Source organism: Oculina patagonica, chromosome 2 (assembly GCF_052425735.1).
Source record: "Oculina patagonica isolate OP01 chromosome 2, crgOcupat, whole genome shotgun sequence".
Classification (NCBI taxonomy): Eukaryota; Metazoa; Cnidaria; class Anthozoa; order Scleractinia; family Oculinidae; genus Oculina; species Oculina patagonica.
In genome coordinates, this window is record NC_135759.1 from 13216291 (window position 1) to 13240272 (window position 23982).

At 38.2% G+C, this 23982-nt stretch overlaps 2 protein-coding genes across 5 annotated transcripts; one reads left to right on the plus strand and one right to left on the minus strand.

The window, feature by feature from the left end:
* The first annotated feature begins 191 nt into the window (after positions 1 to 191).
* Positions 192 to 16227, plus strand: LOC144638827 (uncharacterized). 2 transcript variants are annotated; one of them, XM_078498113.1, is made up of 21 exons: positions 192 to 353; positions 488 to 619; positions 2605 to 2682; positions 2821 to 2995; positions 5175 to 5251; positions 6457 to 6622; positions 7264 to 7331; positions 8056 to 8175; positions 11247 to 11318; positions 11568 to 11597; positions 11784 to 12001; positions 12692 to 12885; positions 13113 to 13280; positions 13410 to 13463; positions 13718 to 13818; positions 14222 to 14296; positions 14432 to 14533; positions 14686 to 14759; positions 14832 to 14919; positions 15028 to 15173; positions 15829 to 16227. In XM_078498113.1, exons 1-21 carry the CDS (start codon positions 312 to 314, stop codon positions 16100 to 16102), a joined length of 2454 nt encoding a protein of 817 aa, XP_078354239.1. In that variant the 5' UTR covers positions 192 to 311; the 3' UTR covers positions 16103 to 16227. The 2 variants fall into 2 exon arrangements, with proteins under 2 accessions (XP_078354239.1, XP_078354247.1); XM_078498121.1 differs by lacking the exon at positions 14222 to 14296.
* A 100-nt stretch (positions 16228 to 16327) lies between these two features.
* On the minus strand, positions 16328 to 20318 carry LOC144639307 (uncharacterized). Of its 3 annotated transcripts, none has more exons than XM_078498626.1 (7): positions 19873 to 20318; positions 19176 to 19273; positions 18743 to 18919; positions 18108 to 18284; positions 17825 to 17935; positions 17037 to 17261; positions 16328 to 16822 (listed from the first exon to the last, which is right to left on the minus strand). In XM_078498626.1, exons 2-7 carry the CDS (start codon positions 19246 to 19248, stop codon positions 16335 to 16337), a joined length of 1251 nt encoding a protein of 416 aa, XP_078354752.1. In that variant the 5' UTR covers positions 19249 to 19273; positions 19873 to 20318; the 3' UTR covers positions 16328 to 16334. The 3 variants fall into 3 exon arrangements, with proteins under 3 accessions (XP_078354752.1, XP_078354742.1, XP_078354759.1); XM_078498616.1 differs by lacking the exon at positions 19873 to 20318 and adding an exon at positions 19558 to 19766; XM_078498633.1 differs by lacking the exons at positions 17037 to 17261; positions 19873 to 20318 and adding an exon at positions 19558 to 19760.
* Positions 20319 to 23982: the final 3664 nt, after the last annotated feature.

Below are 23982 nucleotides of genomic sequence, written 5' to 3' on the forward strand. Positions count from 1 at the left end.
ACAACTTTTTTCTCTTTCGTGCATAAACATACTTTCTTAGTCCATACTTGTCCCAAATATCATGATGATATATTTTTTCGCATCAGTCCGTAGTCCATTGTCGACATTGTCCAGTCCATCCGTCATTCTACCGAGACCTGCAACTACGGGTGCAGCATACATGAGGGACAAACTGGTTAGACGTTCATACCGCTGGCCGAGATGTCACTGGAAACTTTTTGAAAAATACTCCTCTCTTCCTCTTCTTCTTTCTAAAATGAAGGCGTGTTCTAGTTTGACTAACCGGGCTCACAATCCTTATAATTCCAATAATGCATCCAGAAGTCGTCTTTTTATACGGCCCTCCTTTTTCGGTAAGTAATTAGACTTTGTTTTTGGTCAGAAACAGCTGTAAAACCAGCCTATTAATGTGTGATTTTCTCCAGTTTTATTGAAAAATTGGAGTCTTTTTACTTGAAGATGTTTTTCTTTTCTATACGCTTAAAAGGGAAAGGCTTTGTTCTATGCTTATCACTTTTCCCAAACACATGAGAAGATTAACCCAGAGGAGTTGTTTGAAGCTGATCCCAGCCTAAGCCTCAGAGCAGTGATTCTGAAGGTTGTGAATGCTCTAAATAAGGTAGACCGTGGATTGAACTTATGATACTACTATAACTAGCAGTTGAACATTTTTAGGCACTTGACCACCTATATGCCACAGGATTTTGATGGTTCACAGGGGTGGAGAGTGAAAGTTTCTGGAAGACAGCCACATAGGGTATCAATCCACAGTAATAAGGGCAAGGTACTCCTGGGAGAGATGTTATAGCAAAATATTTTGCTTGTACAGTGAAATATCTCAAAATACCCCAAGCGTGCCTACCAAGTGTCTGACATTTGCAGACTGCAGACTAGGTGTATATATCATGTTACATGTGCCGTTCCCTTTACTGAGAGCTCACTGTAAACAGGCAAACCAGTGTGTTATTCAGGCTAACTTGAGTGTTATTCAGGCTGACTGGAGCACTATTCAAGGGGAGGGGGGGGGGGCAGGGGGGGGTCTGAACCTCCCGCCTCCCGTACCTTTTACTCCTGCTTCTCGGACCTTTCCGTAGCTGTTCTCTCCTGTTTGTTCCATGTCCATTGCGAAATATAATGAAAGGCTACGAAATTTCACTCGTTCTCTCCCAGTTCCCGCTACCTTAAGAATCCTGCTTCCCGCCCTCTCTCCTCCTGCTTCCCGCCCCTTTTCCCAGGCTCCCGCCCCCCTGTCCTCCTCCACTATTCAGGCAAACCAGAATGAAGGTATACAAGTCTGCAGTCTACAATTGTCAGACACCCCTACCTTATACCTGCCAACTCTCATGCCTTAGGCGCGAGTCTCATGCCTGCGAGTTGAAAACTTTGATCTCACGCCAACTCATGCTTACGAACCAATTTCTCACGCCTAGTCAAAAGATGTGTTATTACAACCATAAATATTACACTTTCCAAAAAATATGTGAACTCAAACCAATGTGAGAAACGAAAACTCCATGTAAACTGAGTTAATGATGATTCTTTCCCCGAAATTGCATAGTTTTGACAAGAAAAGCATTGAGAATGTGGTCATGTTCAGCAAAACGCGTCCTGGGACTGTTTTCGTGATATATTCGGAACGTCTTTGGAATACTTCGGACATCTTCGGGAATCTTCGGAAATGGTCATGTCATCACCGGAAATCCTAGCACTCTCAGGATAAAAATCTCACGCCTTTGACCCAGAAAAAGTTGGCAGGTATACTACCTTGTCTCCTTCCCTCTCTTTCTCTTTTCTCTCTCCTCCTTCCTTCCCTGGCTGGCTTCATTGAGCTTAAGCACAAGCATAAGCTCAAGTGCAGGCATAAGCATAAGTACATAACAAGGAACACACTCATCTTCATAAGCATAAGCAGGAGATTATTAATAATTAGTGCTAATGCTTATGGTATACTGTAATTATGTCTATGGCCAGTTAAAACAAGCCTTTACTGTTGCATCTTTCTTCAATTCCAAATTGATATCCTGTATTTGGGGGGGGGAGGGGAGGGGGAGTGGAGTAAACTTGTACTCAGTTTACAATGCTAAAACTGTTTTACAGGCATATAACTCAGTTCTACCCTTCCACACAGTTATGCATTATGTTCTATTATCACAGGCAGCCCAAGCTAATGATACTCATACTCACTCAATCCTCTTTGTGCCCTTGGGCATATAAGGCCGTTACCAGATTCCGCCACTGCTGCCTGTTCTTTGCAGTCTTTCTCAGCTCCCCCCAGCTGAGTCAAGCTAATGATAAGAACCACAGTAATCTAAATTCATAAGGACTCAATTTATAAGGATTTGTATGGGAATTAAACAACTTTGTTTCACAATGTATATTCGAACGTTTATGAAAAATTCATAAAATTGACTTAAACTGTTGCTGTGTTTAAACTGTCACGTGCCGGTGTAGAAAATCGATTACAGAAAAAATCCACTGGGTGTCATATTCAGCCATCAGGGTGGGAATAGTACCTGGTCACTTTGTGATCTGCAAATATTTGGATGCTACTGTACACTGTATTTACGACTATTTCAAATGTTCTCTTTATCTTTTAATATTCAGGGTAAAAGTGTGGTTGTTGATGATGAAAATAGTAGCAAGAAAACAAGGAAGTCATACTTGACCATTCTCAGGAATAAGGTCCATTTGGATTTTTAATTCCTATTGATTAAGTGATAGCAGTTGACATTTCATTTTAACCTTTCAATATGTCTAAATTAACTTCTTTTCATTTTATTGCAAATGATTTTAAGTTTGAATGCTATTGTTTCAATGCAGGTTCCACAGTGTGGCTTCAGAGTGATCAATTTCCAAGCTTCAGCTTCTAGTGGCCAGTTTATTTGTCAGTGGGCCAGAGAATGGGAACTGGCTCGAAAGTTTGAACTTTCAGAGTTTAGCACATCATTGAAACAGTTTGGAAAGGATGTTGTACAGTGGTTTGAGAAGAGAACCGGTAAGAACATGTATGCTCAGGGGTGTACTATAACTCAGGTGAAATTTTTTAAGAGCTAGGGGACAGTTGAAACTGCATCACTTCTGAGTCAACTTTCTGTAAGCAAATAAGTTCTCAATGTAGAGTACTTCTGTTTATAATTATTTCACAATGTTTTAACTAAAGGTACCATTAAGGTGACTCGATCGAAATAAATGACGGGCTGTATGTCTGTCAAAAACTTCTAATAACTTCACCATTTCTGACTCGATTTCCTTCAAACTTCGCATTTTACTCGAATTATCGAAGAATAATAGGCACGTCAATATGTCGATGTAATTATCGTGATTTTGCGCGATGTTAACTTTATTGAACACACCTATTTGGATAAAACTGCTATTTACAGAAAACTGAGCGCTAGGATTTCGTTTAAACTACTGCAATTATCTCATTATAACATCTTATTATGACTCTCCAAGTTTCTGAGAAATCGATCGTCGGAACAGAAACCTCGATACAATTTGATCATCAAAAAGTTAATCTCGAGCTAACTTCGAGGCTGGGAATGCTCCAGCGCTTCCTCATCTCGCCCAAAAATTCCATAACCGAAGACAAAGAAAGTTCAATTCATAGTTTTTTAGCTCCAAATCACATTCAGCTATTTGCAGCGATTAAAAAGTTTGAGCAAATACTATAAACTCACAACTTGCGTCAAAATGTAGGAAGGTCGCCAAATTAACGTTTTTCTAAATTACATGAAAACTAACCGTACGAATTGCTTAAAACAACCGGACCATTAAATTGAACATCTTACACAAACTTTGTGCTACTCTACGTTTCTGGAGCTGCCTTTATATGGACGAATTAATTTTTTAAAGTGAAGCACTACTCCAACTCTCTATTGAACACGGCCATGTTGTCGTTTGAATTCTACAGCTGACGCTATGCAAATTGCCTTGAATTTGATGAGAATTTGAAGAATTCACACATGGATAAGGGGGTGCATTTTACCCCATAAGACAGCGGTTATTTGAATAACAATAAACAGACTACAATTGTTAATTTAACTTTAGTACCAACCCTTTTCAAATTTCATGTGGCATAAATTAGGGACACCTCTTACATCAGATTATGTAGCAACTGAACACTGTCAATGCTCCCTCCTTATCCATGTGCAAATTTTTCAAATTCTTGTAAATTCCAAGGAAATTTGCATAGCGTTAGCTGCGGAATCTAGACAACAACATGGCCGTGTTCACAATAGGGTTGGAGTATGCTCACTTTAAAACATTATTTCATCCAAATCAAGGCAGCTCCATAAACGTAAAGCAGCGCAAAGTTTGTGTAAGATGTTAAATTTAATGGTCCGGTTGTTTTAAGCATGTAGGTTAGTTCTATGTAATTTAGAAAAACGTAATTTGGCGAGCTTCCTACATTTTGACGCAAATGTGAGTTTATATATTTGCTCAAACTTTTTCATCGTTGTAAATACGATATTGGAGTAAAAATATATTAACTTTCTTTTCTTCGGTTATGTACTTTTGGCCAAATGTGGAAGCGCTGAGCGTCAAGCCTCGAAGTTAGCTCGAGATTAATTTGATGATCAAATGTATCGAGGTTTTGTTCCGACGATTCTCGGAAACTTGAAGAGTATAATAGATGTTATAATGAGATAATTGCAGTAGTTTAAACGAAATCCTAGCGCTCAGTTTTCTGTAAATAGCAGTTTTATCCAAATAGGTGTGTTCAATAAAGTTAACATCGCGCAAAACTCACGATAATTACATCGACATATTGACGTGCCTATTATTCTTCGATAAATTTCGAGTAAAATGCGAAAGTTTGAAGGAAATCGAGTCAGAATGGTGAATATTAGAAGTTTTGACAGACATACAGCCCGTCATTTATTTCGATCGAGTCACCTTAAAACCATGAGTGCCGGTATGTTGTGCATTAAATTTATCTTTGTTTTAAAATCTTTCAAATTAGTTTAATTTGTATTTCCCTGTGTTTGGGATTACAAAAAATGAATTTGAGACAATGAAAAATAAAATTTAAACTGGTTTGAAAACCAAAGATAAATTTAAATTACAACACCTACATGTCAAAGGATACTGTATAGTATACATGTACAGTGTATCATATCACCTGTTAGTTAACAGCCTAGCACATTTGTACTGATTGTTTTGTTTCAATTCAGAGCCACCCACTGAAGAAGAAGGGTTCAGCAAAATTGATGCGTTTGATGTTCGGCTAGTCTGTGACACACCTTACAAAGTGAGTCTTCACACACTAAATTGTATGTAGTTCTGCTGAGATTTATTAAGTGTGTCTGATTGGACTTGTTGCTTACACAAAAAAGTTCTAAACTGAGTTATAACCAGATAGAGACATTATAAATTGTATGTAATTCTACTGAGATTTATTTAGTGTGTCTGATTGGACTTGTTGCTTGCACAAAAAAGTTTTAATCTGAGTTACATGTATAACCAGTCATTACAAGGATCCCTGTAGAGCTTCATCATCAGTCTGGAATATTTTGGGTTGACTCTCAGATAGAGGTGTTTGTTTACTCACTTCAGACTAATAACATTAAATTTACCAAAGCAATTAATAATCAGCTACAGTTACACTTAAACAAAGAAAACTATACAGTCAAGGGTATTCAACACAGATTCAAATAAAATTATATATATACTTGGCCTGACATGTATAAAATCAGGGTAAAGTGAACAAGTTATAAACAAGAAGCACCCCTGTGTTCCCTTGACCCCTCCTTTAAAGGAAGTAAGGAAGGTACGCTCCCATGTATCCAGTACAGATACATTTGTTAGTATTTTTTTAAATTTATTTATTTATTATCAATACATTCCATTACATTATTATCAATACATTCCATTACAATTGTTACAGTACTAACAATTACTTTAACATAATTGTGGACTTTTTAAAGGATCGTTTCCTCAAACATTCTCCATTTTTCCCTAAAGGAATACATATTATTCAATTTAAGAGAAATATACCTAAGTTCGGTGTGATATTTATTTAATAAAATTCTCTCAAAGTGGCTGATACATTCATTGGTGCCATCCCAAAGAATATGCTCTTCCACCTGTTTTGGTCTAAAATTGGGTTAGAGAATGTAGATTTGACCATTTTGTCAGAAATTGCAACCCCATAAGCATAAAAGTGTTTCTGGGTACCCAGTAATGTCTGCTCTATTATTGGGCTTCAAATGAAACAGAGAGAGAAAACAAGTAGAAAATACCATTTCAGCAATTTCAAGTGTAATTTACAATATATTGCTTCAGATAATGTAGACAGCCAGACCTGAAAACAAGTAATAATTTTAGAGGCCAGGTCAGGAAATGGGAGTTTATATCAATGAGCCCACCTAGATTACTGATAGCATACATGTACTTTCATGCAATATCATTTCTCTACATCTAATTTCTCTTTCAACTTATTATTTCTTTGCACAGTTTATTGTCCCAGCCCTCATTCTTCAGTGGGAAGGACTATTTCAAGATCAACAAGGTGAAACAAATGTCCAGGAAGCAGTGGTTGATGTTGTGAAAAGATGGAGCCACAGTAATACACATGGAAGACTTATTGTGCTTCAATTGGGTGAAAAACAAACTTGTAAAGGTGTGGTATTAACAATTCAGGGATAAATATACTTAACAATTAGTCCACAAGCGCGCATTGGATATGAGATGGTATGTGCCTCGTTGGCTATTACAATCTCATATCCAACACTGAAGCGCGAGTGGAATAATTGTTTTATTAAAAACGCCCAAAGAATTGCAATATTTGAGCTCCCCAGCTGTTTTCGTTGACACGTTTTGGCTACCATATTTGGGGTCAATGGTATATGAGCTCATATACCATTTCCTGTTAAGCAATCAAAACGCAGGAATTACAATATATTGCTAGTTTTTAATAAATGCAGATATACTGCGAGTTTGTAAACTTAAGGTACAGGTAACTAGCAAAAATTAGTCATATCAAAAAATATCGTAAATCTGATCATATTTGAGGGATGTGGCTAGTTTTTATTCATGTTTTCAGGAAAAATAAAACTGAATGTGCATATTTTTAAAACATAAATAACTCTGCATCCCTCAATTTAATCAAGGAAATGTTTTGCCAAGTATGTACATGTAAATAAACTTTATTCTATTGTAAAAAAAAAGTCCACAGACTGAATATTTGAATATGGATTCTCATCTCATACTCATTTTCAAATAATGTACTAATTGAGGTGGAAAACAATTTCTTGGCTTCAGTAACATCAGAGGAAAGCTGTGAATGTGTGGACAAGATAAAGCAGGTTATCAGTGAATTAGTGACACAGGTAAATACAATATTATGGTGCATTACCCTTCTGATCCAATTTTTTTTATCTTAAACCAACACAATATGATTGATTAAAAACTAAACATTTCATGTCATGTTTTTTTAAAGTTCCAGTCATTCATCAGACAATAACTCATCTTTATGTTAGGATGATTATGAAGTTGAATTAAACTACATTGTAAGATAAAGTGTTTGGATAAAGTTATTATGTATCAGTATTTGGGACCATTAATGAGTTTGTTTGTGCTTCAAAATGCTGTGATGCATCTCTAAAAGTCTAGAAATTAAAAATTTCCTGGGAGGCATGCCCCAGACCCCCCCTAATGCAACACCAACTTTGAAATGTTTTGAAAACACTGATCACAGTAAATCTAACAGTAATGGTTTCATAATTCTTATAAAAGTTAACTAACTACTAACAACTACAGTGTAACTTGTAGTATAAACAAAGCTCTAAAAGGCTTCATCTTTTAACACCCCACCTCCCCCTTCTAATAAGCCTCCCCTATAACTTCAATTTTACAACAAGCCACCCTCTCTCTGTTAAGTCTTCCCACTTTATAAGATGGTTACAAGCCAACTGAATGCACAGATTCCCACATAGACCATGATTTGTTTCTACATATATACAGGTGTATGTTGCAAGTTTGCCCTGAAGAGTGACCCCTGAATAATGAAACTATCATTAATGTACTGAAATCATCCTTTTCTGTGTATTTCAGGCAGCCATCCCTGTGTTCTTTGTGCACGTTTGTTCATTCCTCTGGCAATTCAGCAGACCTCCCAGTCCAGGACTGTTTGCTTGGCTTCAGAGACTTCACAATATTGATTTATCAAACAGGGTGGGCAATGTCACAGAGGTTGTGGAACTTATTCATATACATACTTATGCAGAAGAAAAAGTACGCTGGCTAGCATGTATAATGATAATAAGAGCACTGCAAACATACCGGTATCATACAGTATTGTGCAAAAGTAATGCAAACGAAAAGCGCGAATTTCGTTCTTTGTTTTCCCGACATTTCTTCGAAATTTCGCTCGCTAATTCGGGACGAAATTCGCAACCCTTTAAGCGATATATCGCTAAAACAAAGGCCGATAATTCAACGAATTGTCGTTACTACAACGACAATTCGCGGCGCTATGAGCGATATTTCGCTAGAACAACAACGACAATTCGCGACGCTTGGAGCGATGTTTCGCTAGAACAAAGACCGATAATTCAACGAATTGTCGTTAGCACAACGACAATTCGCGATCAAAAGCGATAGTTCGCTAGTTCATTAACAAAATTTCGTAACACAGCTGACGGCAGTTCGCCGGTCTTCAAGTTAAGTTCGCCACGCGATTGACACGATGCAATATGTCATGTAACTTGCACGAAAAATGTGCTGTTAATTGTTCGGAAATGAGCTTCGATTCTTCTTAACATGAAGCTAACGGTATTTACTAAAACCCATTGATCAGGTGAATAGGTCGCAAAGATGATACGAGTGTCGCACATGAAATTTGCGAGAAGTTTAAGCAAATTCGCTGCAGTTCGCGGTGGTTCGTTGTAGATAAACTTAAACTTACCTCATCCATAAAGACTCCGAATCCATTTCGTTACGGAAGCAAAGCCCAAACACTGACATTTTTAATGACACGAAAGCGGCTAGTAACCAACATAACAGATTTACAGGGATCCGAAATGTTTCTGTCCTCAAGAAATTGTTCTAATTGCAGTTTATAATTAAATGACTTTCTAACGGTCGCACGAAATAATTATAAGCCCTCAAACACATCCCCCATACACATTGCAGAAGTCACAAAAAATATTCTGTTTTCAAATTTATTAAGTTGACTTACGTTTATTTGTTGCACACCGTCGCTAATTAAGTTGCGCAACAATATATTTAGCATTTTATCACATGCTATTGTTTTAAATTTCAAAAGAAAGCGAAAGCGTCATTCTGCACGCTTGTAGATTTTGACTTTTTTTCGTCGCGCGTAGAAGTAAATGTTTTAATAACTGCACATCAGAAAATATATTAATATCTGTTATCCTTATGCTTGTGCTTGCGTCGCTAGTGAAAACCAGGTCTTAGAAAATGCTTAAGAATGACTTACCTGACACGCGACAACCATTGTTGTTTAAAAAAAAAAAGAAAGAAACCTCAAAGTGACACAAGACGCGGCAATTCCGCTTGATAAAAGTCGCTTTAAAAAAACACTCCCAAAACAAGTTGCACTAATGCTATTGATTGCATTAAGTAACTGCCAGCTTCTTTAAACTAGCACAGAATAAAACCTTAAATACATCTACGGTTTTTTGCGCAACAATATATTTAGCATTTTCTCACATGCTATTGTTTTTAATTTCAAAAGAAAGCGAAAGCGTCCTTTCGCACGCTAGTTCATGTAGATTTTGACGTGTTTTTTTTTCGTCGCGCGTAGTAGAAAATGTTTTTATAATTGCACATCAGAAAGCTTCCAGCTTCTTTAAAATATCACAGAACAAAACCTTAAATGCATCAGTACGGTTTTTTCAATTGAACTAAATAACAAAAGGCATGACACGCGACGCTGCAATTTCCCTTTATAAACCGCTTCTAAAGTCTCCCTTTTTAAAGCCCGAGTACGTTTAAAAAGTCGATTGTCGCTATTTTTTTCCCAGCAGCAATTCGCTTGGAAAAACAGATTTTGTTCTAAACAAAGTTCAAAACAGTCATTTTGTTATTTATAGAGAACCATTGATTTTTTTGTTATCCTGTTTAGGAAATACATTATCAGATTACACTTCGACTCGTTTTAATTTGTGTGTTTTTTTGTTCATAAGCAATAGACGGATCAAGTCATTTTATCCGAGGGTGCGTCCAAATATATGTAAATCGGATTTTTTATATGTCAATAGACAAATAGATTTGCCACGGATCCGGTAGTTTTCAGCTTCTTGATAATGCGAACGACGCTATCAAGGCTGAAAGTTAAATCTTCGGATTTCAATGACTTGAGGATTCCAGCTGGGCGGAGACCTTGCTTGTGAAGGATTTCAATATGAGTCCTCGTATAACTTGAAACTTTTGGCATGATTAAAGTTAGCGTCCTTCGGAGCAAATGACTTTTAAACTGCCAAATGTGCTGATACTAAACGAAACTGTTGCTATGGTAGCAAACAAAGCACAGAGCCTGTGAAGGGGACTGGGGCTACATCGGGAAACATCGTGTGTGTTTATACACAGTTATCATTGCGTTCGACAAAAAAGTTTGCTTTCGAATGAGTAACAACTAGTTTTTGTTAGAATTGGGATGCTTATGATTTGTGGAATGGCTTTGACAGTTAAGTTCCTGCTGGAAACTAGCCAGGTGAGTTTGTTTTAACCTTTGGTATAGATTATAACATGAATTTACAAAAAAAAAATTGCCCATGTTCTCAAGCTAGCTGTGAAGAACGTAAGATTGTGTATTTTTCTTACAGCGAACTTTGCCGTAAAAGCAAACACCGACAGAAAGAAGTGTCGCGCGAATGTTCGCAGCGAATTGTCGAGGTAAGCGAAGTATCGCGCGAAAGGTCGCAGCGAATTGTCGAGTTGAGCGAAATGTCGCGCGAAAGATCGAAGCGAATTGTCGAGGTGAGCGAAGTATCGCGCGAAAGATCGCAGCGAATTGTCGAGGTGAGCGAACTATCGCGCGAAAGATCGCAACGATTTGTCGAGGTGAGCGAACTATCACTTCGACATTTCGCGCCGTTCCAAACAATAGGTGTCACGATAATTCGCTGAAATTTCGAAGAAATATCGCGTCGCGCGAAATTTCTTCGAAAAGCTCCGAAAAGCCAGGAAATTCGTCGAAATTCGTTTGCATTACTTTTGCACAATACTGTACATTTGACTTGTCTAAAGATTTTAAATGACTTTATTTTTCTATCATGTAGGCTACGTTTTATGTTCATTCAAGTGATTCTCACTCAAAGGCAGCTACTGCGGCAGGAGTGAAGTGTATCAAGGTATATTTTGCAGTTCAAAATGAAGTTCAGGTCAAAATGATTTCAAACGAGTTTTATTTGTATTTTCCTTTGTTTCAGAAAAATACAAAGCAAACTACCTGTTGTTTATAATCATATTGACCTCACATTAAATTACAACCAAGTTATGTTTATAAATACAAAACATGTACATTCCTCGTTTTCTTTTCTTACTGCCGTTATAGTCCCCATTCTGTGTATAACAAGATGTATTTATTTCTTTTTCACCAGGCAAGCAAACTATTCCCAAATCCACAGATGGTAAGCGCAATGTGTTCCAATAACACGCATGTGTTCAAAGTGATTTCACATTTAGCAAGTAAAACATCCTTCCCGCTAAATTGACATACCGGTGGCAGTCTTCCCTTCCTCTCTCTGGGTCGAGAGAGAGGAGATGACCAACATTTCAGGCTTATTTCATTCTCTTCATTCTGTTATGTTTGGTAGATAAATGCTGTGCATTGTGGAGTGGCAGTACAAGTTCCTGAGTATGTTAGCAAGGCAAAGCTAGCATGGTTCGGCTCTCACAGCAGTAGACCTGAAGCTTGTGTTCCTCTCATTCGTGAGGCTGTCGCATCCCATGATATGCAATCACAGTGCGTCACAGTATCCAAGGACTCGTACGTTCATGGTGTGTGTTTTAAGGACTTCGCATCTCTGGACAGGTATGTGCTGTGTATAACTGCTTTCAGTTTACCGTAGTCATTAGCCATCACGTAATTATTTAGGCACCTGTGTTTTCCCAGTTCTGGAATTTTAAGGTTGTATTTCAGGCCTATATAATATACAAAGCAACACTGGTGTAGCTAACTATGAATCATATCAAAGCGGCCATTTTACCAAAAAACCTTTGTCACTTGCATATTTTAAACGAACAGCGGATACAAACCGAGCCACATTTTACGAAACGAGCAAGTTCAATTTATAATACAATATCTATATGAAACTTCAACTTCGTACTTGGACTAAGTAGGGCGTTTCCAAATCTGAGTGCAGACGAATTCTTAAGAGGTGTTGGCAGGTGTTAGCCTATAATTGTTGCACTATAGGTATACCAAGAAGTTGGGAGAAATGTCGAAGACAGAAAATTCACTTGAAAAAAGCTTGTCATTGGTCTCGATATACATTATTTGTTAAAAAGAGAAACTTTATGCAATATTTTATGTATCTGACGAGGTTAAAAACTTAGTTGCGAGCAAGCATGAAAATGAAGGTGCAATGTCGTAAAAATAAGCTGTTGAATGTATCCAAGCTTACATCGTTCAGTACACATGCGAACCCTATGTTCAGTTATCTGTAAATAATTATATATCTATTCATGTGTAACTTAGCTGAGCATATTACTCTCTTGTCAGATTCAACTCCCGGTACAAACTTGTTGCCACACCAACAAAACCTGCATCAGGTGATATATTTAACTACCAAGGACGTGCCAGTGAAGTAAACATACAACAAGAAAGAAATGACTCGGTTCCCTCTGTTGCATCTGGAGCAAGTATCACTCCACTCGACAAGTCTCCGGCATGCAGTAAAATGGATGAAAAGAAAAGTAAGCTGTGAACTGTTGTTGCTCTATCGTATTAGTATACCAGCGGAAGCACTGTGAGAATTGAACTTATCTAGATAGTCTACCAAGTTGACTGCGTCGATAAATAACAGAATTGTGCCAAGTATGTAGTGTAATGTTGCGAGACGTGCAACTGGATGGAGACCAGTGACGTGAATTCACCATCAGTTAATTGATGAGAATAAATAAATGATGTTTTTTCTCTTAAGTTCCAGACGCTATTTGTCTAAGTGTTTTGGTTAAACATTTAACAAGAGAGGCGATTGAGAGCCATGCTTTCAGTTCAGGTCATTTCAGACGAGGTGAAGGCTGCATTAAGCTTATCCGAAGTGTTTCAATTACCATGGAAGAAGATGGCATGCTTTTTACTGCTAAATGTGAGTATGGTCTCCATTTGTATTGTGTAGAAACGTCATAAGAAACATTTCTTTTGCAAAATTTTGTTTTTTTGCACTTTGTAAAGAAACGGGTACATGTTATTGATATTCTTGTTTATTTTGCCAAAGGTGTTGGTTCGCAAGGTCAGCTCTATGATGTATCTGTAGTTCTCAGTCAGAAAGGTACGAAAACAAACGGGAATTTATAGCAAACAGATTTTCAGGTGAAATTCCATAATTTTATGATTATCTTACAGGCCAATTTTTTGTAAATTGTATCAACTTGACCCAGCATTACTTATAACTTAGTACCAGTTGTAATTACGCACCACGAATCCCAGGTGTTAAATACTTCACAGTTCAGTACTAATTACAATTATTGCATGGGGAAAATAACCATTGATTCTGCTGTAATCATGTACTTATTCTACCGGCAGGTCTTGTACGAGCTGGCTGTTCTTGTGCTGATCCCGCAAGTAAGCTGGGAAGATGTAAACATGGAGTTGGGTTATTACTTTGGTGCAAGAATGAGAAAAACGTATGTTCTCTCCAACTTATACAATGTGGTTTCCTAAGTGTCATTGTATTTGAGTTTTGTGGTTCTGTTCTGTTTAGAACGTTCTGGTTGTTGTTGATGCTGCTATTGTTGTTGTTGTTGCATATATCGACATTGGCAACAGAACTTTCTAACAGACCCTAACAGAAAATGGAATGAAACGAATTGTGAACGAACGAATTTTATTTATTTATTTATTTATTTTTTTTTTTTTGGGGGGGGGGGGAGGCTAGGGAAAGTCGTACAGCAAGTGATAATATTTGTTCTATTGAACTAGAAACCTTTTTCAGCTATTGCGGGTTTTTATGTTAGCATGAATAGTTTTATAATTATTTCCAGATAACTTAGAGATAATATTAAAACGTGAAGCGTTTTGTCATTGCAGATGAAAGAAATTAACAAGCCCATACCATCAACCAACGCAGAACATGTGATTGTAAAAACAGCAGCAAAACCAAAGGTAACAACGTCTGTAAATCCAAGTCAAAGGAGCCAGTGAGTGGCTCGCACAGTGGTCACCATCGAGTGGCACTTTCTCTATTCTTGTATTAGAATCTCTTGCAGGCTATATATATTTCGTTTATTTTCACCTTAGGAAGCCATGTGTGGTGTATCTGCTGACATCAACGAAGAGGAAGTTCCTTCGCAGCTGGGGAAGAACAAATCGTTGCCGAAATGGATTTCATCTCTTGCACAGGTAGAACCTGCTGTGTTATGGCCAAGTTACGTTACCTGACGCTGTAAATCACTGCTTTATAATGAACTGCTGTGTTATGGCCAAGCTATGTTACCTGACGGTGTAACTCACTGCTTTATAATGCTCATGTTCACCCTTCCGTTTTGCTATAGTCCACTTCACACGATGACGATCGAGGAAAGAGGACAAAAGCTGAAGATTCATCTACCAAACTACGCCAGAAAAGGTACCAAAAAATCTTACCAATGAATGTCTTACATGTCAACGTGATGAAGTGAATAATTCCCATGTATTACAGGTTTAAAACGAAAAAGGGCGCTGAAAGCACGATTTATTGTTTGAGCCCTGAAGAACTGCTTCAAACAGCTCAGGAAATCCTTGAAGAGGTGAGTACATGGCTTGCGTGACATTTAGTTGTGCGTGCGAAATGTTGGGCAACATCCTAATGTCACGCTTACTGGTTTTTTTTTCGTCATGTTCACTTTCTGTAATAGAATCGTTGCTCCTGGAGTGGCGAAGATGTCGACAAACCACAGAAAGCTGATTACAGAAGACAGTCAAAAGATCGTAGTCAGCTGGAGCACAGGGCTAAACAGAGTTTACACATAATGAAGGAGCCTCATAAAGTAGGCTGTAACAGGTACAGGAAAGTAAATGAACAGCGACTTTTTTCCGAATCGTTTAAGTTTAAACTGCTGATACAGAATCGTTTTACTGGCATAGATTATTCTCCACCATAAAAATAATTTGGTTTGCTCCAACTATCCTTCCAAGACGTATGGAGGTGAAAAGAATAAAGAAAGTCGTCTACTTGGGATGTTGTCCCGTTATACCACCTAATTGTCGAAACTAGGGGCAGTCATGGCCCAGTGGTGAGCGTGTCCCCCCCCCCATCATTGTGGCCCGGATTCAATTCCCGAATTCGTTCTTGTTCCGAGAGTTTTTCTTCGGGTTCTCCGGTTTACTTTCCTCCACAAAACCAACACATCTAAATTCCAATTCGATATAGAAACAGTGGACGAAGAGCCACTCGGGGGATATGCCACTGCAAATTGTATTCAAATTCTTTATTCAAATTCATATTTATCTGACATTGAAAGGGGTGTATGGCAAGCAGTAAGGAGTATTCATATTTGAAGCTTGTAAATTTTCTTTTGAGTTAGTTTGCTTACACTTAAACACGTGCGTTTGTTCACTTTTAACTCGATTTGTAATGAAGTTAGGAGTAAGGATTATTTCTAAAATGAGTTAGTACGAATTTCTAAAACAGTTATTTTTTTTTGTATTTCCTGTAGAGAAAACCTCGACTCTCCTGTAAACACTGATGTTCTGAACAAGGAAATGATTGTCAAAGAAAGCTGTCGGGACACTCTGTCGAACCGTCCAGATAAGGGTTCACTGAGTAGAATAATCCCTGAAACTGTTGCCACATTAGAATGTCACTCTAAAGAAACTAGCCCAAGTGTCCATGAACCACTATCACAAATGGAAGAAGAACGTCAAGAGCTAACTAACAACGAAAAACATGGAACAGCAGTGAGAACATCAATACTAGACGAATTTATTTAATAAATACTTTAATTGTACAGATTGCGTAATCAGTAGCACATCATTCAGTTTAAGTCCTCCTACTCTTACAATTTATTGGTCTTTCTGATTAACAAAAGAAGAAAAAAGAAACCGGATGAAGTATTTGATCATAAGTTAATTCCTAAGGCGACGTCACTAAGTTCGAAGCGGCCAGGGTTGGTGATTAAATGTTGTTCGTCTAAAATCCTTCATGTTCTTTTGAAATTGTGTGTCATTTTGCATTTGGTTTGGAAATCTTCTCCTTTATTGTGGCATACACATCCTGTGCGGGCCCCGCTCTCTGCACGTTGTCCCTGATGCGATGAATGTCATTTCCCAGGGGTCTGTACAGTGCTACTACTATGACGTACTTGCCGCTGGGGCTTGGTGCTGCACCCATTCCTAACTGAGTCGTGTCTTTCCAAACCATCTGTGTAAAGTGCTTCACTTTATCGTTCAGCTCTGGATAAGAGAAACTGAAGGACTTCTTCTCACTGTACCATATGGTTGTCGCCTTCAGAGGCGCTCTCGGTAAGTCGTGCCAGATCTGAGCGATATTCTCACCGACCGGCTCGCCTTGGAAGGTGGAAGGATCGCTGGCTACAGATTCCGCTGTCCGTTGTGCATGTTCAGCTAGGGTTGCATTCCACTGAAGAGGTAACACGTGATGCATCGCTCTCAGTTTGTTATGAGCCACGAGGGCTTCTTGGAATACTGCATCTGTGTTGATAGACAAGAGTAACGCAGTTTGTTTTAGTGGTGTTACATCTGGGCTTCATAATTCAAAGAAATTGAGATACTCCCTTACGATTAACCTTTATAACCCCAATTACAGCATACGAGTTTTCAACTACCGTAAACAAATTAAACGTTTAAATCCCACAATTAAGAACTCAAAACCTCGTGATCCTCTAAACCGCCACCTAATACTTACTACTACTGCTGCTGCTCCTGTTACTTGGGGGGATTGTCGTGGCTGTGGTGGTGGTCTTATTGTGAAGAATTCCAGTTCCACTGGTATTTTTGGGCCTATCTTCGTGTTTAAAGACAGCAACAGTTTTATTCTGAGGAGACTGGATGTTTCTGTTGTCATCGTGTCTCTTCTGCTGATCTACTTTTTCCTCGGCGATGTAAATCTCGAGGGTTTTACGTGAAGCGGCTTTTGGTCGGTATCATGCACATGCAGGGGAAAAGAAATTGTAGTATTTGCTTGTGTGTCTCTAAAAATGGAAATGTCTACTGTTTTTACTCGATGAACATCAAGGCATTTTGTGAACTTTTCTCTTCGTTGCGAACATATCAGAATCTTAAGAAGCAGGCACCGAGTACTTAACACACATGGAATTCTCTAAAAAACAATGTCTGGCGTGGCTGCGATTCAACCCTTTACCTGCCCTGATCATTTATTACCAAAGTAGCCCAGGTTGAATGTAAATATTTGGCTCACTGAGCTTAAGATCTCCCCGTCCTACCTTACCAACTCAGTATAGTAGCACCTAGTATCACGCATAAAAAGGAGCATTTAGAAGATGGAATACGGCAATACGTTTTTCATTGCCTTAAAATAGCTTTAAACTATTTAAAACTGGAGGCTCTCTGTGCGTGAATAAAACTCTAATTTTATCTTTACTTGCTGTGTACAGTTTAGTTACAGAACTATCGTTGCATTTGTCTAATTGACGAGAAAAGGGTGTATTTACGCAGCGGCGACTGTTAACTCACCTTCTGCAATTGACTCATCTGATCCGTACGCCGTTTGCTTGTCGTCCACGGACTCGGCCAGTAAGCCTTTATTCTTAAGCTTGTTTAACTCTTTTCCAAAAATGTGCCCACCTGCAAGAATCCAGTTAGCAGTTGCAGGGTGAATTATTTCTGGTTGTAGATAAACAAAAGCTGTAACTGAAAAATTACTCGAAGAATAGAACTTTAGAATGGAATGGAATGAAGAGTAGCAACTGTGTTATCCCATTTATAAATTTAATATGTCAAACTTAGTGAAACCCACCTTGTGATCTGGCATCTTGGATGTCATATTTGTCGTCATCATGTGATTTGTATGGCCGCACAGTATCTAGTATCTCTTCCTTATTCCTCTCTCTGCCCGTTACTTCACTTAACACATCTGTAGCAGGAGCCGTATCGCTTACTTCTTCCTCGTATGCACGTGTTTCATCGGTACCATCTATAAGCACAAAAAATGCATGTTTTTCCGTTATTCAATGGACGTTCTCTGAGGAACATTGACACAAACAGCTTATCAACAGCACATTGTCTTGCAATTGGTCTGAGCAGGTTCATTTAAAATATTCTGGGTACCAGGCAAAAGAAAAGTTAGGATTATCTAAGGATTAACTAAAGCTCATTGTAGGACTATTATCAGAAACCCATAACACTTTATTGGTTTCTGCTATTTAACTACATCCTATCACTGGCAGGCTCGCTGTAGCCCAGTTTGAAATTGGATTTCTCCCTCCCATCTTCCTGACACTCCTAACGCGAATTTTACGTGTAAAATACATAGTGTATGAAAAAAAGAAGTTGAAAAGGAAAGGGGAACGTGCTAAAGACTTGGTAAGAAAGTCTTAACAATACTTTTCAGAATCGCTATCAGTAAAAATCAAGTCGACAAAGTGCATATACCTTCCACAAGCGGTCGTTGAACTTCAACTCTTCCATTACTTCGTCCAAACAGCTGGCTCACAGACTGAGGTTTTTTAGTTAAAACAACACCAGTATTAATCAGAACATCCGAACTCTTCTTTGTCGCGTTTGCAATGAGTACTTGATTTGTGGTAATAGTGTTGTTTGTGCCCACTTCTGCATAGTTACCAAAATAAACGTGAGAAAATCACATTGAATTTCGACGCATTCTAAGATATACAGAAGAAGTACACAAAATTATCCACTGAACTGAACGTTTCACCGTGAAATGCAGCATGTGACTTAACGAGACTTCACCCTTTGCGTTTCATGATCGTTTTGTAAAAACATCTTTATTCCACTGAAGCAATGACCACGACAACAGAGGTACCGAGACATTTGTTTCCTTTGAAAGAAATGAGAAAAGACTCACCTTTTGCTTGAATCAGGACAGGTATAAGCAGCAAGAGACTCACGCGTTTTAAACTAAGATGATTCAAATCCATTGCTTTATCCTCTCAACCGAGGAACCTGAAAATGGGACCTTTCATTATATAGATTTCGTCATACAATTTAACCTAATTTTTTTAACAATGTTTTATGAGTCTCGTGGAACGTATTATAGATTTGATACCGGTATTGGAAGAAAGTGACGAATTATTGCCTTACGGCTTACTGTCGATAAAGAGCTGTTGCTATTAGAAGTCAGTTAATCGGTTGAACAATGTGAAGCTGTTGCTTTTTATTGTACGTTTAGTAAATTGGTGTTTGTTGCTAAACAGTTGAGAAGTAAACAAACAGTATACAAATATTACCTTGTCTTCTTCAGTCATCATATCTCCATTTTATTCTACACTAACTGTTCGATCAAGAATCCAAGTTGCATTACATCATCTCACCCTCTACCGCCATCGAAGGACAGCATGTCAAATGGCATATGAGCAAGTTGGTAGCCAGTAAAGTATCGATTTGGTGACCTCTTGGTTTGGTGTTATTCACGAGAAAGCCAACAGCAGGTAGTGATTCACAGATGAGCGATTATTTAAGTTACTTTATGAGCAACATCAGAAATTACTTAAGATACTATTTAAGCTTACTAGAAGAATTGTCTTACACTATAAATGTCTCACCTGAATTGTTAAGAGAGTTCTGTTTGTTTTTTTAAGCCGTACCTTATGTTCAAATGCGTGCTCGATTAACTCGGTATCGATGTGTTCTTTAAAAGAAAAAGGTATCATGCATTTTCGTCAGCTGGAATTCTCGTGTTTCATTTCGCAAGCAAACACGATTTGTTTTGAAGGGTTGTCGAAAATACCTCCATTACATTATTGTAGTACCACCCAGTTGTGTTAGTTTTCGACAGGCCGTTTGATGTGTAACTCCGCCTTCCTTGTCGCGACACAGGTGGTCTCTGCGTTGAATACTCTTCCCGTCACTGCATTTGCTCAGCTTTTGCCGCGTTTGTTTTTTAAAGGCATTTGAACTGTCTCTTAGAATTATACAGACACGGCAAGCGAGGAAAATACTTATTTCGTTAATATTCAATGCGTCTGGTTTGAGCTAAAACCCACCTGTTGATACAGAGACTCGTTGTTAACTACTGATTTTGTCCGACTAGCAGTTACAATTCAACTTATTCTATATTAGAACGCGAGTTTCATCAAAGAAGTGCTCGTTTCCAGTTCAGTATCGAAAGTTATACCCATCGTTAGAAAAGTCATCTTGCATGATACGAAATCGGAAATGTCTATCACGGTTCACTTGTTAATCGGGCGTGGCCGATTTATAGTTTACCCTTTGGTCGTCCTAGAGCGTAGTCTCCTGGCGCGGCCAAAAAGACGGGGATAGCTTGGGGTTGCTACAAAACCGCTACGGGTGACGCATACCGCAATGGTTTTCATTTTAGTTTTGACAGGAAATCGTTGCAGGCACACTTGGTCGACTTTTGGGTTAATGTGTAATCAGGTTGTGTTTTTTTGCTTCGGCGGAAGGACAGAGAAAAAAGCTTACGGGGCAAAGTACAGTATGGGGCCCAGTTCTCGGCCACTTTTGACGTAAACTTGTATTTCTTACCTCAGAAGAACCGCAGGAACTTGAAATTGCTCCCAGAGCTAGCTACATTATTCAGCTTTTTGGTGTAAAGCTATCGACCGATCAAAAATTAATTTGCCCGAGCAATAATAAAAATAAAAGCTCCATTTGTGGGCCCAGTTCTCGGCCACCTTGGCCCAGTTCTCGGTCACTTTTGACGTAAACTTGTATTTCTTACCTCAGAAGAACCGCAGGAACTTGAAATTTCTCCCAGAGCTAGCTACATTATTCAGCTTTTTGGTGTAAAGCTATCGACCGGTCAAAAATTAATTTGCCCGAGCAATAATAAAAATAAAAGCTCCATTTGTGGGCCCAGTTCTCGGCCACCTTGGCCCAGTTCTCGGCCACTTTTGACGTAAACTTGTATTTCTTACCTCAGAAGAACCGCAGGAACTTGAAATTTCTCCCAGAGCTAGCTACATTATTCAGCTTTTTGGTGTAAAGCTATCGACCGGTCAAAAATTAATTTGCCCGAGCAATAATAAAAATAAAAGCTCCATTTGTGGGCCCAGTTCTCGGCCACCTTGGCCCAGTTCTCGGCCACTAAAAAGCTTGTGCGTAATTATCTGTAAAAAAATGCTCAATTAATTTTCACAGTCATAAAATCACTCTGTAAACCTATTTATACTATATCGATCCCAAATTATTTTTATGATGCTTTGTTTTACTTTAGAAAAGAAGGATTTTAACTTGCCTAGTTGCCTATGTGCAGGTTCTGGCAAAACCGCATTGTGTGACCCGTGCATTTAGATGGTTTATCTTGCAGTGAAAAGGTCTTGAAAGATTTAGGCGTTGTAGAAATAATAGACAAGACAAGAGTCAGCTCAAAACTTAGAGATAAGATTGAACTTTATTTTTAAAACATTTATTTCTTTCATTCTGGCAGCAGCAGATGAAATTATATTAAAAACCAAGCGCTAAGCTGTGATAGCGAACAGGGTGGCCGAGAACTGGCAAATACGCAAACGTCGCAAGAAAAAATTTCGAAGTAAATTAAGACCAAAAAATACAACGGTTCAACGAAAAGTTAACTAAAGCAGAAAGCTGAATTATTCTACGTTTCACATGCCAAAAATTAGCTCGTATGGTGGGGGCTTTTGGATAAAATACGAATTTAACTACATCCATGAATTTTAAGGAGCCGTAAACAAACAAATTTTTCGGGAATGCAAATTCACCTACCTCCGCGTAAACTTGACGTGTGAGCTTTCTATATCGAATTGAACGATCAAACTCAAGATACTTAAAGCACATGAATCAGTCTATCGTTTGAAGGAAATACCTTTTTCTTTTGATTCAGCTGGAGTGTGAAAAAACGCGTTAAACACAAAGTGGCCGAGAACTGGACCTGGCCGAGAACTGGACCCGGCCGAGAACTGGGCCCCAAACTGTACTGATATTCACCATTGTGAAATTGCACTTACTTTGACAAGTTAAAGTTATTTTTGTAAATGAAAAAGGTAACGTCATTGATGTCACGCAGTGTTTTTTTTTAGCAAACTAGATGGTTTGCTGGTTTCTGACTATGAATGGGGGTGTGATCTTGCGGTATATTTTTTGAGCCTGACTCCGCCGTAAAACGTTTTTTTTATTTAGCAAGAACTGTGTCGATTTTCATTTCTGAACAATTGGTCGTCAAGTCGTTAGTCACAAAGAGTAGAATGTTTGTACAGCATGTTTTGGAATTATTTTAGATTTTGTTAGTAAGACGCTTCTGAAGACCTGAGCAAAACATTGGGAATGTACAGTATTAATAGGAACTTGAATGGAATTTTTCACAAGTTGGATAAAGGTATCAACTGAAAAAATGGAATTCAAAATGAGAACTTGGATTTTGTTGTAATTAAATTTTATCGCGGATTGGATGCATAATATCACGGCTTTGAAAGTCTTCAAATAATTAGAAAGGTTCCTTTTGATCTTATTGTTATTTTCATGTATTGATTATTCGAAAGTGGTTTTCGTTGATACGAAAAAAAAACGGGTTTTCACTGAATTGCTTGAAGTATTTTTAGACGTGATAATATTGGCTTAATCAAATTACATTGTGCACGAAATATTTGTTATTCTTTTGTCTTGAAACTTTGAGGAAATTGAAATTTTTGTTTGACAGTAGTGTATGAAAGGCATTTTATAGAACTGAATAAAAAATAAGAAACATTGATAAAGGTTATTTCAAAGATTTATTTTGCCTGATTTTGAAGGGTTTCAGGAGTTTTAAAGAGTGCTGGTAAACGGCTGTATGTTGTTTGTGATTACGGATCTTATTTAGTTTCGAACGCTCTAATTTTTGAAAGGTTAAAACAGGTTAAAACCGGGCGGTTTCATGAGTTTTTTGGGTAGAAAGGTACGGTGGTGGTCAAAAAAAAAAATGTTTAGAAAGGAATGACTGTAGTAGCACGTAAGTCGGAGGTTTGCGTGAGTCACGGGGTATAGTATGCGTGAGCTGGATTTCCGGCGTCATAACGGCATGTTTTGTTTACTGAAAGATACACTCGACGTTTAGTTAGCTTAGTCGGCTTGGGAAACTATTTTAAAAATGAATGTTGTAATAGTTAATTAATAGTAATCTAGAATTAACCCACTCTCGATTGGAGTCTGTTCTGGATTCGCGCTACCTTTTCGCCGCGAAGGAATTTTGTAAAATTTCGCTAGTGGAAAGAGGGTACTGTAAGAACAGTATCAATAACTCAAAAGGAGGAACTTCTTTGTAGCTCTGAATTAAGACGTATGATAAAATTTTAGAATAAGAAACTTTCGATATATGGTTTTCATATTGTTTTTGTCAATTTCCTTTTGTGGCAGATTTTTTGAGAATCAGCTTTTCTTTCGTGTGATGACAGACACAGGACAGAACGAGAGGTGGATGAGAAAGATGCCGAAGATGAATAGGCACCGAAAAACGACAAGAACCGTCAAGGACTTATCTTTAGAGGGCGGGGAGTTTTGGCATACTGTATTTCGAGGACTGGACTGGACTAGTAAAACGCGGACTAGTAAAACGCGGACTTGTAAAACGCGGACTAGTATAACGCGGACTAGTAAAACGCGGACTAGTAAAACGCGGACTCAGGTAAAACGCGGACTTGTAAAAGGCGGACTAGTAAAACGCGGACTAGTAAAACGCGGACTTGTAAAACGAGGACTAG

Coding starts and splice junctions, on each gene's coding strand:
- LOC144638827 (XM_078498113.1), top strand. CDS start 312: ATGCATCCAGAAGTCGTCTTTTTATACGGCCCTCCTTTTTCG. Junction 7,332..8,055: donor TCAGTGAATTAGTGACACAG/GTAAATACAATA, acceptor TGTGTATTTCAG/GCAGCCATCCCTGTGTTCTT. Junction 14,534..14,685: donor GGATTTCATCTCTTGCACAG/GTAGAACCTGCT, acceptor GTTTTGCTATAG/TCCACTTCACACGATGACGA.
- LOC144639307 (XM_078498626.1), bottom strand. CDS start 19,248: ATGGATTTGAATCATCTTAGTTTAAAACGCGTGAGTCTCTTGCTGCTT. Junction 18,285..18,742: donor TCAACGACCGCTTGTGGAAG/GTATATGCACTT, acceptor TTGTGCTTATAG/ATGGTACCGATGAAACACGT. Junction 17,936..18,107: donor CCAAGATGCCAGATCACAAG/GTGGGTTTCACT, acceptor GGATTCTTGCAG/GTGGGCACATTTTTGGAAAA.